Raw genomic sequence first — 19,246 nt, forward strand, 5'->3', positions numbered from 1 at the left:
GGCTAGCAGCCTGTGACTGCTAGGGCCCAGCTGCCAGGGTACACCATAAACCTCCAAGGAATCAGAGGCCTTATTTGTTTGCTTGTCATAGACCCAATACCTAGCATAGTGCCTGATACCTAACAGGTAGTCAATAAATATTTATTGAATAAATGAATGAGCAGATGAATGAATCATTAACCTGTCTGCTCCACTCCAATCTCTTTGCTTAGTTCAGTAGTGTCTTTAATAATTGTGAGTCAGGGGACCACCGTTGGGGTATAGTGGGTTAAGTCACTGCTTATGACATTGGCGTCCCATTTGGGACCACTGGTTGAAGTCTGGTGGTAAGTGCTCCACTTACCATCCAGCTCCCTAGTTATGAGCCTAGGGAAGCAGTGGAAATACTTGGGTCCCTGCCACTCAGGGGAGACCCAGATGGAGTTCTACCTTTTCCATGTTTTTGCGTTTATTTCCAACTGAAATTTCTGCCCATGTTCCTCTCCCATCTAAACAAATCTTACCCATTGATTACAGACCATCTCAATGCAAAGCTTCTACCAAACCTTCTCTGATGACTTGGTTCAAAGTGGCCATTCCATCCCTTGGACTCCAACGGCACTGTGGTTACAACTATTTTCATTAGTGCAGTATACCATTGGCTGCATTCCGGAGGCCGCATCCCATATTGGAATGCGCTGGAACCCCAGCTCCTGCGGTGGATCCCGATTCCAGCTTCCTGCTAATGTGGCCCCTGGGTGATGATGGTTCAGGTAATTGGGTCCCTGCTCCAGTGGTAGACCTGGACTGAATTCCTGGCTCCTGCCTTCAGGGCCAGCTGTTTGCAAGCATTTGGGCGTGAACCTTCAAATGGCGGCGCTCTTAGTCTCTCAAACAAGTAAATAAATAACCTAAAGACCAAATAGTTTTTCTAGACCCAAAACAGAACAAAACCGTCTGTGAGGAGTGAGATTTGTTTACTGGTTTATGAATTTCTTCTCTAACTTCATTTGGGAGTGGAGGACACAACAGGTCTCCATGACGCTTCTGAGTGGGACAATCGGCCCCATTAAACACAAGTTTGCTCAGGTGTTGGGCCTGGGCCTGGACCCCTCCGGCAGGCCCCCAGGCACTACAGCTGGGCCCCTGGGTCTGCTGGTTGCAGCAGATCAGACCAACATCTCACAGGCTTCAGCCGAGGCCCCAGGGCGGCCTAGGGAGGGCGCCAGGCCCCACCCTGCAGTTCCCCAGGAGGTCCTGGGATGGCCTTGGCTTGCCAAATCTGAAACAAAGGAATAATCTCCACTCGTCCCAGGGCGTGGAAAACGACCTTGGACTTTGATGGGATAAATTGCCCAAGGCTGGGTGAGAACGAGCTCTTCCCCGGCTCCACCTGCGGCGGCGCCCCGGCCACATCCTCACCTGGACCTGCAAACGAGCGCGCCCTCAGTAGTTTGTCCCTGCGGCCGCCTCGTAGACGGCGCTGCGGCGCTCCGCGTCTTCAGGGGCCGCCTCACCATGGCTGCTCGGGCTGGCGTCGCCCCCGCCGGCGAGGGGCTGCGCTATGCCGAGTACGTGCCGCCCTCGGCCAAACGGCCGGACGCCGAGATCGACCACGGCCTGGTGAGTCCCCCGCCCGTCTCCGGCCCCGCTGGCGCCCCCCGAGCCCCGCCCCACGCTGCACCCCCAGCCCTGCCTGGCCCCGCGGAACCCCCTCGGCACTCGAACGTTTGTTTTCGGGTTCTCTGACCAACCCGGACCGCCGCTCCTTCCTTAGGGGGAGGGAGGCTGCTCTGTGCCGGGCTTGGATGACGAAACGTGGGCGACAGCGCGGCTCCGAGCGAGCGTCTGTGTCCGCAAGGAGCTTCCAGTCTAGGCGGGGGCGCGGGCCAGAAAACGGGCGGCTGAGGATATAAAATACGTTGAGCTGTGTCTGTTGCGTTCTCCTCCCTCGGGACACCCTCGAGGAGGGTGTGGTGCGGTTCAGGTTGAAAACCGAGGTCAGACGGAGGAGTTAACAGAGGGGGAGCGGTGTCGCCCTCGGAGAAGCAGGGCGCTCCGGCTCAGGCTGAAATGGGGCGCTGGGAGAGAGGTGTCCCCAGAGAAACGTTTCTGGACCCGTGTGTGTGTGTTGTTTAAGATTTATCTTTTATTCGAAAGGCAGAGTGAGATCTTCCGTCTGCTGGTTTACTCCCCACGTGGCCACAACAGCCATGCCTAAACTCGTGGAAGGTGGCAGGGGCTCACGTCCTGGGTCTTGGCTGTTTTCCCAGGCGTGTTAGCAGAAGCTGGGTAGGGGGCTGGCAGTCAGATATGGGACGGGGATGCTGAACCCGCTGGGCTGCAGCGCTGGCCGCCCGCATACGTATTTTTCAGTTTTGTTGTGCTCATATTAAAAGAGTGAAAAATAGGTGAGTTTAATGTTAACAGTATCTAACTCAACTATGAAGCATGTTTTATCTGACACTATAAATCTATAACTAAGATACACTCAGTTTTTCTTTTCCTTTAATAACTACATCCTTGAAAGCCAATGTATATTTAACTCTTCAAATAAATGGAGATTTTTTTAAGGATTTATTCATTTTATTTGAAAGTCAGAGTTATACAGAGGAGAGGCAGGGGGGGGGGGGCGGAGTCTTCCATTCGCTGGTTCACTCCCCAATTGGCTGCAACGGCTGGATCTGCGCCACTGATCCAGAGCCCGGTGCTTCCTCCCGGTCTCCCATGCAAGACCTTGGGCTATCTTCTGCTCTCCCAGGCCACAGCAAGAGCCGGATCAGCAGAGGAGCAGCCAGGACTCGAACCGGCACCCACATGGGATGCTGGCACTACAGGTGGCGGCTTTACCTACTATGCTATAGCACTGGCCCCTAAAAATCATCTCCATTTAGGCTAGCCATTTTACAAGTGCCCAATAAGCGCACGTGGGCCGTATGAATGAGTTCCCAGAGATGATGGGGCAGGGGCTAGAACATAGGAAGCAGCTGGTAAACCAGATAGCCGGAGGGCAGTGATAACCATCTGGATGGGTTTTAGGCAAGGGAGTGACAGGTCGGGATCTTAAGCAGTTCTATCAGGCTGTATGTAAGAAAAAATTGATTAGAACGTCTAGAAAAATGGCTAATTCATTGATCCTCCCTCCCCCCCCTTATTTTGTGCTGCTCTAGCCTCAACCATGTATCTTGCCTTCGGATTCATGGCTTTTGGCCATACTGTTTGCTAGTTGTCCTTTATCTTGTGGCATCTTTTGTTGACCTGAATTTTCCAGCGTTTTTCTAAGTTTCCTAAGATCAGAGAGTGACTGTTTACTTCTAGTAAGGACTCATTTTGTGAGCACTGGGTTATCATAGCTGATACATTTCTGGAGCACACAGATGGGTTTGCCTAGGTAGATTTCAGAAACCAAATGGACTTTAATTCAACAAACATTTCCTTTTTTATTTACTTGAAAGACAGATAGGTAGAGGGAGAGAGAATTCTTTCTTTCACTGGTTCACTCCTCAAATGGCCCACTAGCACCAGGGGTCAGGAGCTGCTTCTGGGTCTCCCATGTGGGTGGGAGCAGGGACCCAAGCACTTGGGCAGGCTTCCGTTGCTTTCACAGGTGCAGTAGCAGGGAGCTGGATTGGAGGTGGAGCACCCAGGACATAAACTGGCACCCATGTGGGATGCCGGAATTGCAGGCTTAGCCCAATGCGCCACAACACTGGCCCACCACATTTCTTGAGCACTGCTAGGTGCCCGGTACCATCCTCCAGGCTTGGAATATGTAAATGAACGAAACTGATGATGAAGTTTGGAGTTGCAAACTTTGAACTCCTGTGTCTGATTCTTTCCTTACCACAATCCTCTTGAGGAAGGTCCTTGTTAACCTTCAGTTAAGTGAGGGAAGGGAGATTCAGGAAGTTGTAGGTGAAAGGTCACTGCAAAGCACACCAAACACTGGAGTAAGGGAGGGGGAAACCTGACGGGCTGCCTCCCCACGCATAGAGCACAGCAGCCTGTACTAGAACAGGTCTTAGATAGCTTTGTAGAGGAAAGGAGGTGGGAGCAGTAAATCCTGTTAGGGCGGAGGTGCAGCTGGCGCCTGTGATTGGGCTGTTTGGTCACCTGACTTCTAGTGAGCCAGGCAGGGCTTAGGAGGCTGGTACCATTTTACTAACACAGGGTAACTGGCCCAGCATCATTCCCCTAGTCGGTGGCGGACCTAGGATTCCAAGTCCTACGCTTATTGCACTCCAACTCCTTAGAAATAAGGATGGGATAGTCTGATGGAGCTTGATAAGATTAAGTAGAAGGAATCTCCATGACAATGTAAAAATCTGTAGTTGGAAGCACTGTGAAATTTTGAAGCTAGAACTGATGTTGATTTTATACCTGTGGGTATTTTTACTTGAAAGAGGAAAGAGTGTATAAAATCCAAGAGGTCAGGTAGGAGGCATCTTTAATAGTCCAGGTATTGGGGCCGGGCACTGTGGCCTAGCAGGTGGAGCCACTGCCTGCAGTGCTGTCTTCCATATGGGTGCTGGTTTGAGACCTGGCTGCTCCATTTCCAATCCAGCTCTCTGCTGCGGCCTGGGAAAGCAGTAGGAGATGGCCCAACTCTTTGGGCCTCTGCGCCTGCAGAATCATTTCATGTGGTACTGTCAAGGCAACTGCAGGTGGGACTCGAAATTCAATAAATTATAGCAGGCTCATTTTGGAGACCTGGAAGGGGCTCCCAATCGGTGCAGCTCCGGCTGTTGCGGCCAGTTGGATAGTGAACCAGCAGATGGAGGACCTCTCTCTCTGCTTCTACTTCTCTGTCTTTATAACTCTGACTTTTAAGATTTATTTATTTATTTGAAAGAAAAAGTAGTCCAGGTAACTGAAGGCTAAAGTATAGGCCAGTGATTGTCCACCTGTCCATCTCAGTGTCCCTTTCTGTAAAACAAATATTTTGTAAAGTGTCCTGTATTTCCTGAAATCTTGAAATGAGATTCATAGGCAACAAACTCTGGGCATTAACATAATTTTAAAAATCAATAAACTGTTCTAGTTGAAACATAAAGGTGAAATAAGTGTTATTAGAAAATAAACATGTCTTTAAATAAGTGGTCAGATAGGACAATATTAAAAAACATAATGGGGTGATCATTAGTAACTGGCTTATTGCAACAATACAGAAAGTCATGAGACAACTAAATGCAGACTGATTATCAGAAGGATTGACATTTCAGATACCTTTAGCAGGGATGGGCTGGGGACTATCTGGCCCATGGGCTGTGTAAGGCCTGCAGAATCATTTCATGTGGTACTGTCAAGGCAACTGCAGGTGGGACTCGAAATTCAGTAAATTATAGCAGGCTCATTTTAGGTTGATAATTTTGTGTGACCTGCAAATCATGTTTATAAATATCCAAACTATCCTTGGCAGAAAAAAAGATTCCTCACCCTTGCAAGGCTTAAAGAATTGTCATTGTCAGACTGATTTTTTTTTTTTTTCCCCCAAATGGTGAACAACTTCTGGTAAAATTTTGAACAAAACAAATAATCGTTCCCTCAATTTACAAGGAAGTTGCACTTGTGGAAAATTGTCTTTAGTAACAGTGCAAAAATGATATAGAAAGTTCTATACTAAGAAATAGGCTTTCCACCTACTTTATATTCAGTGAAGACTTTAAAATTCTTGAAGGATGCGGACAATTCTTTCTTGGGTATGGTTGTCGTACATATTTTAGGATTTCATAGATCAGTAGTTTCCTATCCACCAAATTTTCCCCATCCTCTCTGTTACTATGGAACAAAAAAGGCCTCAGGGATTTTCAGTGTCCCTAAGGGCAATGACCAATGATGAAATGGAAGATAAGATTATTGATAATAACTTTGGGAAACTTGGAAGTACTGAAAGCAATGGGAAACCGGCAAAGGGTATTAGGAAAGAAATGGCCTAGGTGTGGGACATACGTGGTAATCTTGAAAATAGAAAATGATTATCAATGAGTTGAAGGAAAAAATTTCCTGTCACTTTTTAAAAAAAAATTATTTTGAGATTTATAAAACACTTACCTGTTACTGTATTTTTTAAAAGATTTTATTTATTTTTTTCTTTGAGAGGTAGAGTTACAGTGAGAGACAGAAACGTCTTCCTTCCGATGGTTCACTCCCCAAATGGCCGCTACGGCAGGAGCTACACCGATCTGAAGCCAGGAGCTAGGTGCTTCTTCCGGGTCTCCCATGTGGGTGCAGGGGCCCAAGGACTGGGGCCGTGTTCTACTGCTTTCCCAGGCCACAGCAGAGAGCTGGATTGGAAGAGGAGCAGCCAGGACTAGAACCAGCACCCATACGGGATGCCGGCGCCACAGGTGGAAGATTAACCTATTGTGCCACGGTGCCAGCCCCGTGTTACTGTGTGTGTGTTTTTTTTTTTAAAGATTTCTTTTTATTTGAAAGGCAGAGCTACAGAGAGAGAAAGAGCTTCCATCTGCTGGTTCACTCCTCAAATGGCTGTAATGGCTGGGGTTGGGCCAGGCCGAAGCCAGGAGCTTCCTCGGGTCTCCTACTTGGGCATTGGTCTGCTGCTTTCCCAGACCATTAGCAGAGGGCTGGACTAAAAGTGGAACAGCTGGGTCTGGAACCAGAGCCCATATGGGATGCTGGTGTTGCAGGGGGAGGCTTAACCTGCTATACCATAATGCTGGTCCTCTGTTACTGTGAAACATATGGGATGCCGGCACTGCAGGCAGCGGCTTTATCTGCTACGCCACAGCACCAGCCCGCAAAACAGCATTTTTTTAAAAGCAGCTTAAACAAACTAAATTTTTGTGAAATAGCAGCCTTTAGTTTCTAAGGCTTTTATTTATTCATTTTTAAAAAGATATATGTATTTTTATTTATTTATTTATTTATTTATTTATTTGAAAGTCAGTTACAGAGAGAAGGAGAGTGATCTTCCATCTACTGGTTCACTTACCAGATACTGCAATGGTCAGGGCTAGGCCAGGCCAAAGCCAGGAGTTTCAGCCTGGTCTCCTACATGGGTGGCAGGAGCTCAACTACTTGGGCCATCTTCCACTGCTTTTCCCAGGCCATTAACAGGGAGCTGGATTGGAAGTGGAGCAGCCTGGACCGGAACTGGCACCCATATAGGGTGCTGAAGTCACAGGTAACCACTTAACCCACTCTGCCATAATTCTGGCCTCTCCAGGACATTCTTGAAAAGTGTAACTCCTGGCTCTGGTTTTTTTTGGGGTTTCTTTGTTTAATGTATTTTAATAGCAAACTTAATAGGAATAGCACAGAAAACAGATAAAATATTAAACATGTATTTGTATTTAAGACAACTCAAAAGTATAGTGAATGGATGGAATCTGCTGTATGATAAAAATGCTGCAAACACCATATTGCCATCAATAAGAAATTTACTTGTTTTAAAAAAATCCAGGGGCCAGCTTTGTGGCATAGTAGGTTAAGCCTCCACCTGCAGTGCCGGCATCCTATGTTTGTGCCGGTTTGAGTCCTGGCTGCTCCTCTTCTGATCCAGTTCTCTGCTATGGCCTGGGAAAGCAGTGGAAGGTAGCCCAAGTGCTTGGGCCCCTGTACCCCCGTTGGAGATCCAGAAGAAGTTTCTGGTTTTGGATTGGGCCAGCTCCGGTTGTTGTAGCTATTTGGGGAGTGAACCAGCAGATGGAAGACCTCTCTCCTCTCTTTCCCTTTCTCTGTCTATAACTCTACCTCTCAAATAAATAAATCTTAAAAAAAACCAAAAAAACAAAAAAAACTAAAGCTGGTATTGTCCAGGAAAATTTAATAGGTTTGTTTATAATTGTTATAGAGTTGAACTTCTTCACTGGAAATTTTTGACTTGTATTAATGCTTTACATCCCCACATTCATATTAAAAATTCACATAATGAAAATGGAAAAACTGCCAATATCTGATTTCTGCCCCCTGTTTTTCCACTTGGAGTCATATACTTAGGTACCTTTTGACTTCCTGGAAAAAATACCTAATGTTCAGAACCACCGATAGCAGAAATATTTTTTGAGAATGAAGTATTTCTCATCATAGTGGATTCTTAAGTATGTTCTCTATGTGAGTATCCTTTGGCATAACTATTACACATTTGGCATGGATAGCACACAGGTTAGCCAACCAGAAAGGCCTCACTTGCCTCCTGCAAAGTACCAGTAGCTGTGCTCCGGAAGTGCAGGTTTGTTTTGAAGTCCTGAGCAATTTCTTGCACCAGATGCTGGAAGGAGAGATTGCCAATCAGAAGCTCAGTGGACTTCTGAGAACTTCTAATTTCATGGAGTAACGATGAGGTTTCTTCACCCCTCCAGTAGAGGGCACACTTCTGGTTGCGGCTTTTGTAGCCAGTTGCTTCCTGGGTGCTTTTCCCCCCATTTGATTTGCAAACAGTCTGCTTTGTACATGCCATGGTATAAAGACCTTACTTATCCCGATCTCCTTCAACTGGAGCTTGGTGAGTGAGAGGTGGCATGGCAGTGGCTGCAAACCAACTCCTGATGTTATTAGTATACTATAACATATATTTCTCTCTCCTTTTTTTTTTTTTTTTCAAGATTTATTTATTTGAAAGACAGAGGCAGAGAGAGATCTTCTATCTGCTGGTTCACTCCCCAAATGGCCGCAGTGGCCAGAGCTGGGCCAGTCCGAAGCTGGGAGCCAGGGTCTTCCTCTGGGTCTCCCACACGGGTACAGGGGCCCAAGCACTTGGGCCATCTTCTTCTTTCCCAGACCATAGCAGAGAGCTGGATTGGAAGTGGAGCAGCTGGGACTTGAGCCAGTGCCCATATAGGATGCCAGCACTGCAGGCAGAGGCTTTACCCACTATGCCAGAGTGCCAGCCTCTATATATGTCTTTATAAGCAACCTGATATGTGAAGGCTAAAACCTATCAATCATAAATCATGAAGCATTTGTTCATTACCAAAAAATAAACTCTTCTATTTTTCAGTTATATTTTGAAACTTGTTTTGACATACATTGAAGCCTCTCTTGAGAATCACCTGAATTCTATACATCATATTTTTCTTTTCAACATTTTCTGAGTCTTTCCTTGCTGTTTCTTATACCATACTAGTAAGCTAATATGTAAACTCATGGACAGGGACTTGGCTCTCTGGTAAGTATTCGTAGCATTTATATTGGTGCTAGATTTGATGTAAGCACTGGAAAAACAAAGTGTTGAGTCAATGTTATTCTGGAATGAGAAGGAGTGGAAAGATTTATTCTCAGTGAATGCAGTCAAAATGCAGAACAAAAATACAAAATTCAGCTTATTAAAATGCAGCTCAGGGGCCGGAGCTGTGGTCTAGTGGGTAAAGCCCCCTTCTGCAGTACTGGCATCTCATAGGGACGTTGGTTCAAGTCCTGGCTGCTCCACTTATGATCCAGCTCTCTGCTATGGCCTGAGAAAGCAGTGGAAGATGGCCCAAGTGCTTGGACCCCTGCACCATGTGGGAGACTGGGAAGAAGCTCCTGGATGCTGGCTTTGGATCGGCACAGCTCTGGCTGTTGCGGCCATCTGGGGAGTGAACCAGTGGATGGAAGACCCCTTTGTCTCTCTATCTGCAACTCTGCCTTTCAAATAAATAAATCTTTTAAAAAATGCAGCTCATTATAGTCCCTCCTCAAATGTTGATTTTCCTTTTTTCCCTGCCTTGCACAATGCCATCATCAACTCCAGTTTCTCTTTCCCACCAGTGTTTTGTCCATCAGTGATTTACCCTCATCTCTGTAATTTTCTTTCTCATCCTTTACATTGCTGTTCTTAGTCTTTTCTGTCTCTCTGGCCTATTGTAATAGGCTTTAAAGACAGACTTTGCTTCTGGTATTCTAAACTTCACACTGCCATTTGATACGTTTCTGTAATACAGAATTCATAGTGGTGCCATCTCTTTTTATAAGCTTACTGTGATCCAAACTTCTTCTAGGGTGGTGTAGGAAACTTCATGTCCAGCCACATTTTCCATCCACTTCAGCCCATGCTGTGGTTACATTGGGTTCCTCTCGTATTTCACACTTCTGTGACTTTACTGTAGCTTTTGCTTCTGTCTGAAATTCTTTACCTGGCCAACTCCAACTTTTTTTTTTGTCCCCACCCCAGCCCAAAGAGTATTTCCATCTAATTAGTTCACTGTGCTAATGCTGGCAATAACCAGGGCTGGGCTCATGCCAGGAGCCTAAAACTCTTATCTAGATCTCCCACAAGGGTTGCAGGGACCCAAGTATCTGAGCTCTCATCTGCTGCCTCTCGGGATGCGTGCTAGCAGGAAGCTGGAGGAGAATAGGGACTCAGTCAGGCACTCTCAAGTGGGGTATGGGTGTCCCAGGCAGTTTTAACCACTGCACCAAGCACCTGCCCCTCATACTCATTTTTTTAACTTTTTTTTTTTTTTTTTTTTTGAGAGAGAGAGAGAGAGAGAGAGAGAGAGAGAGAGAGAGAGAGAGGTCTTCTATCTATCTGCTGGTTCATTCTCCAAATGGCAGCAATTGCTGGAACTGAGCCGATCCAAAGCCAGGATCCAGGAGCTTCTTCTAGATCTCCCATATTGGTGCAGGGGACCAAGCACTTGGGCCATCCTCTGCTGCTTTCCCAGGCACATTAACAGGGAGCTGGATGCAGGTAGAGCAGCCTGGACTCGAACCAGAGCCCATATGGGCTGCTGGCACTGCAGGCTAGGGCTGTAATGTGCTGCGCTACAGTGCAGGCCCCCTATTTGTTTTTTTTAAGGCGTGGCTTACTAAAGCCTTCACTAACCCCAGTTCTCCTTTGCTAGTAGAAGGAAGTTTGTATTTTGTATTTCTTATATCAGTTATACAGGTTAAGCATCCAAAATTCAAAATCTAAAATGATACTCCAAAACCTAAAACTTTTTGAGCACCAATATGATGCCATAAGTGGAAAATTCAATGCCATGAAACTTTCATTCACAACATTGTTAAATACTGTATAAGATTCCCTTCAATCTCTGTGTGTGATGTATACATGTAAGAGAAATCCATTTTGTGTTTAGACTTGAGTCCCATCTCCAAGATATCTCGTTATGCGTATGCAAATATTCCAGAATTTGAAAGAATCTGAAATACTTCTGGTCCCAAATGTTTCAGATGAGAGATGCTCAAATGATCTATTTGTATGAGCACCTAGTGTGAAGTCCTCAGGGCAAAATATTTTATATTACATCTGTGATGGGTGTTGTAACTGGCACATGGTAATAGGCACAGTTGTTTTTTGTTAAACTGTTAACTTCTGTGACGATTCAGTGGTAACAGGAGTGTTTGATTCTAACATGTTGACACATCTGTTTTCTCCTGTAGGGTTTTCTTGTATGTTAGTCCCTGAGGGAAAATGAATATCTATCTTGCTTACTACTCTTTCCTCAGAATTTTGTACCATTCCCAGCGTATGATAAATAAATGTTTGTGTGGTAAATAGTAAGAATTTGCTGAATGGGTGTGTAGTCTCCCTTTTTCTTCTCTTCCTCGCAACTTCCACCCCCTTTTGAGGAGGAAGATTAATTTTTCCCTTCTTAATTTCCCTCTGGTACAACTTTTGTCTCTCTTGAACACAAATGTTATAGTCTCAAGATAGAAGTTTAGCATTTTATAACACTGTTAGACAATTTATGTTTATCTAGAAGGTTATTTATTGCTTATGGTGTTTTAGGAGAATAAAATGCCTTGGGGAATTTCTAAACAATTTTAATGTCTTTTTTTTTTTTTTTCTAACAGGAGCAGCTATGAGGGAGTGGGCTGTTTTCCCAGTTTTCTAAAATACTTTGATTTATGGTAGTGAAACATTTAAAGTAGTTTGTGTGTGGGGGGGGTGTGTGTGTTTTCTGGGGAATACTTGAAATGGATGGTAGTACCACATACCCAGTTTGGTTCACTTGTTGATTTGCTGTCAGTATTTAAATAATGTTTCTGTTCCTTTATGAAATACACTTTTAAACTAAAATTAGACATTCTTTATAGGCAACTAGCCACCAAGTTGTAAGAACACGCATTCTCTCAGCATGGGGTCAGGCACATGGTTGCTGCTCCATGTGTTTTTTTTTTTTTTTTAAGATTTATTTATTTTTATTTATTTGAAAGCAGAGTTACAGAGAGAGGTAGTCAGAGAGAGAGGTCTTCCATCTGCTGGTTCACTCCCCAGATGGCCGCAATGGCCAGAGCTGCTCCAATCCAAAGCCAGGAGCCGAGAGCTTCTTCCAGGTCTCCCACGTGGGTGCAGGGGCCCAAGGATTTGGGCCATCTTCTGCTTTCCCAGGCCATAGCAGAGAGCTGGATGGGAAGTGGAGCAGCTGGGACTAGAAACAGCATCCATATGGGATGCCGGTGCTTCAGGCTAGGGCTTTAACCCGCTGCACCACAGCACCGGCCCCCATGTGTCTTTCTTGAGTGATTAACAAATCAGCCAGTTGGCTTGGGGAAAAAAATAGAGAATTAAGGAAACGGATTATAGTCTGATAAACTGGACTCCTTATGGAATAAAAACGGTAAGATACATGAGACTAGTCCTCTTCTTTCGCTTTTTTACTGGTTAAGAAAGGTCTATATAAGCATCTAATAAATGCTATATATGATCTGATACAAGTACTGTGACTTCTGATATTCTTATCCAAGTTTTGGTCATTTTATTGCTTATCAAAACCTCCAAGAACCCAGTCTATAACTTAGAAATAGTTTCTGTTTTTAAAGTTTATCAGTGTAACTCAGTTTAATAGATTTTTGGGGAATACTAGATAGTGGGAGCTGTAAACTGTGTGTGTGTAGGAAATAAACATGAACCAGGGCTGTCATCCTCAGATGGCAGCAAACTTTCCTTTTTCTTAATATTTATTTGAAAGAGAGAGAGAGAAGGACATCTTACATCTGCTGGTTTGCTCCCCAAATGGCTACAGCCCAAATGGGCTGGGCCATGCCAAAGCCAGGGGCCAAGAATCCTATTCGGGTCTCCCACATGGGTGGTAGGGTCCTAAGCACTTGGACCATCTTCCACTGCTCTCTGACTCACAATAGCAGGGAGCTGGATCCAAAGCAGGGCAGTCACTGGCACCCTGACATGGGATGCTGGCGTTGCAAGTGGCAGCCTAACGTGCTGTGCTACAGTGCCAGCTCCAGCAAATATTTTATTAAGGGTTAGGTGGTAAATATTTTGGGCAATGCAGCCAGAGAGACTGTAACAACTACTCTGCTATTGTAGAATGAATGCAGGTATAGCGAATATATAGATACGACTGTGTTCCAATAAAACAGTTTACAAGGTGATTGTTCTAGTAGACACTTGGATCAAAGATAAAAACCCTAGTAATGACAGATTCTATTAACTGCTGAGTTTTTGTTGACTCATTCTTTCAATATGTGCTCGTGGAGTCTTAGCTAAGTAAGGTAAGTGCTGTAGTAGATACAAAGGTGAATCAAACATGGGGTTTGTCCTCAAAGGACTTCTCCAGGAGCTAAATCCATTCTTCTAGATTAGGAGGAGACCCTGAGTTGTAGGGGTGTGTTTGATTTTTGCTTTGCTAATACCCCTAGGGCCAAGCAAAGCACAGAACAGATAACTGTAAATGCCTTTTCAAGGATAAGCCATAAGTGTCACAAGACCGAAAGAATGCTTGAATTCAGAGGGGTGACCCATTGGTTCTTGGGTGGGAAATTGGAGAAGACTTTGTGGAAAAGTGAGCGAATGAGCTGAGCCTTGAGAAAAGGCAAGAATATGAGCAAAATTTAAAAGACGATAACATCTTTCAAGTGGCATATCTAGATGCCTAAGGTGGCCAGGCTGGTAGCACAAATGACTGAAGGGCTCTGGGGTCATAGTCTCTTGTATGAGTGATGCTGATAATCGCAAAATGGGTGTTTGGTTTTCTGAAGGAGGCAAATTATTGAATACCAGTTATTATCAGATATTTCATTTTTTTAAAGAGAAGCCAAAACAGTTTTTCTAAAATACAGGTTTTATCAAGAAATAAACATAAAGATAAGTTGGGAATAATTGTGGGCATCCCTGGATGACAGGTTAAGGTGTGAGGACCATATTTGTAGGAGCTATGTTTTCAGTGGAGGCCTTTAGGAAGATTAAGCTTAATGTGATGCTTAAGAAAAGAGGAGGATAGAAAAGCAGAAGGCAGGGTCACTGAAGAATGTGTTATGGTGGGTAGTGCTCTGGGAACATAGAGGAGGGGATGATGGTAGCTAAAATGTGTCCGGTTGGCTGATTATTTGAACATATGAACTCAGTCCATGTAATAATCCCATGAGGTGTATGTACTATTGTAACGCACCACTCCCCCGACCTGCAGATAGAGACTTAAAGCATTGAAATAACTTGCCTCAGGTCACACAGTTGAGAAGAAGATGAATCTTAGAAGTTCTGTTTCTAAAGAATATCCTTTCTTTTTATCTTTGTTTCCCCTTCAGCTTTTCTGTCAAGTACTCACCAGGAAAGTGGACATAACATCAGTGTTATAAAACAGAGGAACTATAATGCAAGATACTGGTTTCATAGATTATGGAATTGTTCAGAAATCAAATGGGACATAGTGAGGCAATCCATAGGTTGGGAACAACCAAAAACTGCTAGCAGTCTTAGGACTAGTGGACTAAAGAAAGAATTGGTATTTCTTTTTTTTTTTTTTTTGACAGGCAGAGTGGATAGTGAGAGACAGAGAGAAAGGTCTTCCTCTTTGCCGTTGGTTCACCCTCCAGTGGCCGCCGCAGCCGGCACATTCTGCTGATCCGAAGCCAGGAGCCAGGTGCTTCTCCTGGTCTCCCATGGGGTGCAGGGCCCAAGCACTTAGGCCATCCTCCACTGCCTTCCCGGGCCATAGCAGAGAGCTGGCCTGGAAGAGGGGCAACCGGGATAGAATCCGGCGCCCCGACCGGGACTAGAACCTGGTGTGCCGGCGCCGCAAGGCGGAGGATTAACCTGTTAAGCCACGGCACCGGCAGAATTGGTATTTTTAAAAGCACTGTGGGGCCGGCGCCGTGGCTGACTTGGTTAATCCTCCACCTGCGGCACTGGCATCCCATATGGTGCCGGATTCTGTCCCGGTTGCTCCTCTTCCAGTGCAGCTCTCTGCTGTGGCCTGGGAAGGCAGTGGAGGATGGCCCAAGTGCTTGGGCGCCTGCACCCACATGGGAGACCAGGAGGAAGCACCTGGCTCCTGGTTTCGGATCAGCATAGCACCGGCTGCAGCGGCCATTTAGGGGGTGAACCAATGGAAGGAAGACCTTTCTCTCTTTCTAACTCTACCTGTCAAAAAAAATACTGCATGTTCACTGAAACTATGGGTATCTTGCTAGTGGGATCTAGAGCCATAGAGGAGACGCTGATGCTGCCCTGGGCAGCAGAGGTGAAGGGAGAGAAGTACCTGGTCTGTCCTCTATCCCATCTTCCATTGCATCTACTGGTCAGACTCACAGCAGGCCTTATCTCTCCTTCAACAAAGCAGAGGGGGAAATGGCCAATGGTGAGTGCAGACGGGCCTAGGACCACCGTACTAAATCTGCTTTCATCTCTGAGCGTATTTTAATTTCACTGAAGCAGTCCTTGGGCCCCTGCACCCATTTAAGGAAAAAAAAGTGAAGGAAAGAGAACTAAAACCAAGGATGAAAAACTACCAACAGTGGTACCATAAATAGCATTTTCTGCCCTCAGATACTGTCTAGCTGCAGCGATCTTTAAGTGTAATTCACCAAGGAATTTACTCCTGTAAAGTACTTACAAATATATCTTTGTTTTATGACTTTTGAATAATGTGTTTTTCAAAATACCAGTTTAATTTTACATATTGAAAATTGTTTCTGAAAGTGTCTCATATCTAAAGACTTTTTATATTCTCCTTTTCCCTACTCTCAATTTTCTGATCTTTTTTGATAAACTTAAGACAGTGTTGTATATATTTATCATGTACAACATGTTTTGAAATATGAATACACTGTAGACTGGCAAACTGAAGTTAATTAACGTGTGTTACCTCACATACTTGTGTGTGTGGTAAGAACACTTAAAATCTCAGTTTTAAGAATACATTTTGTCCTGTCCCGTGGGACGTCAACTAGGGCCAAGCACCTAGAAGGAGGAATGAAGGGGACAGACACAAGGAAGGCAGCAAGACAAGAGTTCTGATCAAGCTGCAAAGTTTATTTTTTACACAGGGGTTTATATACTTCTTAGGGGAAACAGTAGGGGGTGGGAAAGAGGAGCTGTTTCAGGATTGTTCAGGGTTGAAGGTCAGGTAGCAGGACATAGTGATCGCAAGCAGGCACATGTTATCTTAACCACAGGATGTTCTTCAGTTATCGCAGAATGTTTCAGTCCTCAGGACAAGAGGCTATGCAGGCACCTTCCCACGCCTAGAGCTATTAGGGAGGGGGAGAGTGTCCCCAACAACATTTTATTAACTAATCACTATTATATATATATATATATATATATCATATTATATGTGTATATATATATAATCACTATATTGTATGTAAAGATTTTTTTTTTAAGATTTGTTTGAAAGGCAGAGTTACAGAGAGGCAGAGGCAGGGAGAGAGAGATATATATATCTTTGATCTATTGGTTTAACTCCCCAAATGGCCACAACAGCTGGAACTGCACTGATCTGAAGCCAGGAGCCAGGATTTTCTTCTGGGTCTCCCACGCGGGTGCAGGGGCTCAAAGACTTAGTCCATATTCTACTGCTTTCCCAGGCCATAGTAGAGAGCTGGATTGGAAGTGGAGCAGCGGGACTCGAACTGTCACCCATATAGGATATCGGCACTATAGGTGGCGGCTTTACCCTACGCCATAGCACTGGCCCCAGTAAAGATTTTTTCTTTTTTTTTTTTTTTTCTTTTTAAATTATTTATCTGAAAGGCAGTCACAGAAAGAGATGGGGTGTGTGTGTGTGGGGGGGGAGGTGGTTCTCCATCTGCTAGCTCACTCCTCAAATGGCTCCAATGGGTGGAGCTGAGCCCATCTGAAGCCAGGAGCCAGGAGCCTCTTCTGGGTCTCCCACATAAGTGTAGGTGCCCAAGCACCTGGGTCATCCTCTACCACCTTCCCTGGTCACAAAAGCAAAGAGCTGGATCAGAAGAGGATTAGCCAGGACATTAACTGGCGCCTATATGGAATGCCCGTGCCATAGCTGGAGGCCCAACCCACTATGCCACAGCACTGGCCTTGTATGGAAAAAATTTTAAAGTTTTAATAAGTGCTGTGAAGGATAGCTAATTTGCATATTCTTTTTAGTGCTTCACCTAATGATTTGAGATAATCCATTTAGCCATTCCCTCCATCCTAGTAAGCTTGCAACTTTGGCTGTTTAGAAACGCAGTTTTGAATTATTGACTCATTGTCATTTTTAAGTGCCAGCATACTTGTTTCTAACAGTAAGGTTATTGTCTATATTTTATCCTTATAAGAATTTTTGATAGAAACTTTATGGAGGATTGTCTTAAGTCCTTGTAGTAATTATTCACTTTTAGCCAGTATGTTATTTTGTTTTTTTTTCTAAAAACTGTGCTTCCTAATATTTTCAAATACAAGGTCTTTTGTGTGTTGAAAAAGTTTCCTGTCTCTTCCCATAATATTAGTGACATTTTCTATTTTTATATATATTATATATTATGTATATTATATATAAATAGAATATGCATGAATGTATTGAATTCTTTATGTGCAGTGGAATAATTAAGGAGGAAGTGATCTGTAACATTTAGTGAATGTGTGCAGTGTACCAGGCACTGTGATTATATTTCTCTCTTCTCATAATGAAGTTAGATGCTACTCATCGGCACCTTCATACACAAAACTGAGGTTCAAAGAGGTGAATTAACTGTGTCAAGGTCGTATCGTTAGTAAAGTGGCTTTTCTTACTGTACCATTGCCTTTTCGTCTTGTATCAGAAAATGATGAAATCGAACTCCAAGGAGTGATTTAAAGTCTTCATTTTTGTGGTGATTTTCAGGATCTTCAGATACTTCAAGATATGTTTAAAAAGTCTTAAACTTGAAGACATGGTTAATTGTATCTTAATTCAGAGAAGGAAAGAAGAATGTATAATGAAAATTTAAGCTGTAGGCATTCTCAGTCTAAGAAATTACAAGATAGGCTACTGTAAAGAAATAAAAGTATCTTTCTGAAAAGACGATTTCCCAGGTGAGAAGAAATAAGCAAAGCTACAGAACCTTACAGATAAGGTGCATATCAGATGGAAGCTAAAAAGGGGAGCTTAAGGGGCTCTTGTGAAGGACTTCAAAGTCAGTATAATAAAAGTATATCGGAGCACTTGATAGGAGGTAGGATAGCTAGAGACACAGCAAGATTGTTTTTACAATCAGGGTGCAAATTTAAGTACAGGGATAAAAAGGAAGATAAAAGATCAGTGCATTTTTTTTATTAAAGGATGTCAGGAAGAATTTGTTTTTAAAGATTATCTTAAAATAGATAGGTCAGAGGGTTTTCTGACTGAAGTTTAAAAAGTTAAATCCTTCTGACCAGGTAGAATTTTCCTAACATTTTTCTTTTTTGATAATTTTTACTTTTAACTAATACTATATATGGTAATTTTTTTAAAAGATTTTTTTATTTATTTGACAGGTAGAGTTTTAGACAGAGGGAGAGACAGAAAGGTCTTCCCTCCGTTGGTTCACCCCCCAAATGGCTGCTACGGCCAGCGCCATGCCGATCCGAAGCCAGGAGCCAGGTGCCCGCTCCAGGTCTCTCATGCGGGTGCAGGTGTCCAAGCATCTGGGCCATCCTCCACTGCCCTCCCGGGCCACAGCAGAGAGTGGGACTGGAAGAGGAGCAACCGGGACTAGAACCCAGGGCCCATATGGGATTCCGGCGCCACAGGCTGAGGATTAACCAAGTGAGCCAAGGCGCCGGCCATATATATGGTAATTGTTATAGCTGCAGTTTATTGAAGATTTATCAAAATGTTAAACACTAGGTAATGTATATGAATGTCTTAATTTACATAAATTCATACCAACTCAATCAATTAGATCTAGTTATTATACTCATTTTATAGATTCTGAGACAGATTAAGTCATTTGGCCAGGGCTGTAGAGTTCATAAGTAGGGAGCCAAAATTCAAACTCTGTCTTTAATTCCAAAGTCTGTCATCCTGAGACCTTGTTTTAATGAAAGCAGGTAGATACCATTACTGTGTAACTACTGTTATTTTGGTTTACAACCTTTTTTTTTTTTTTTTTTACTGTACATTGTTTTTATAATCTCTTATTCTGTTTAAGATAT

General features: G+C 44.0%; 1 protein-coding gene across 1 annotated transcript in view; it reads left to right on the forward strand.

The window, feature by feature from the left end:
- The first annotated feature begins 1,467 nt into the window (after nt 1–1,467).
- Nucleotides 1,468–19,246, forward strand: part of DNAJC15 (DnaJ heat shock protein family (Hsp40) member C15) — a 72,669-nt gene continuing 54,890 nt past the window's right edge. The window contains exon 1 of the mRNA XM_062194132.1: nt 1,468–1,602. Coding sequence (XP_062050116.1) covers nt 1,498–1,602 — 105 coding nt within the window. The 5' untranslated portion in view covers nt 1,468–1,497. The remainder of the gene's footprint in view (nt 1,603–19,246) is intronic.

Source organism: Lepus europaeus, chromosome 6 (genome assembly GCF_033115175.1).
Source record: "Lepus europaeus isolate LE1 chromosome 6, mLepTim1.pri, whole genome shotgun sequence".
In the NCBI taxonomy this organism is placed as follows: Eukaryota; Metazoa; Chordata; class Mammalia; order Lagomorpha; family Leporidae; genus Lepus; species Lepus europaeus.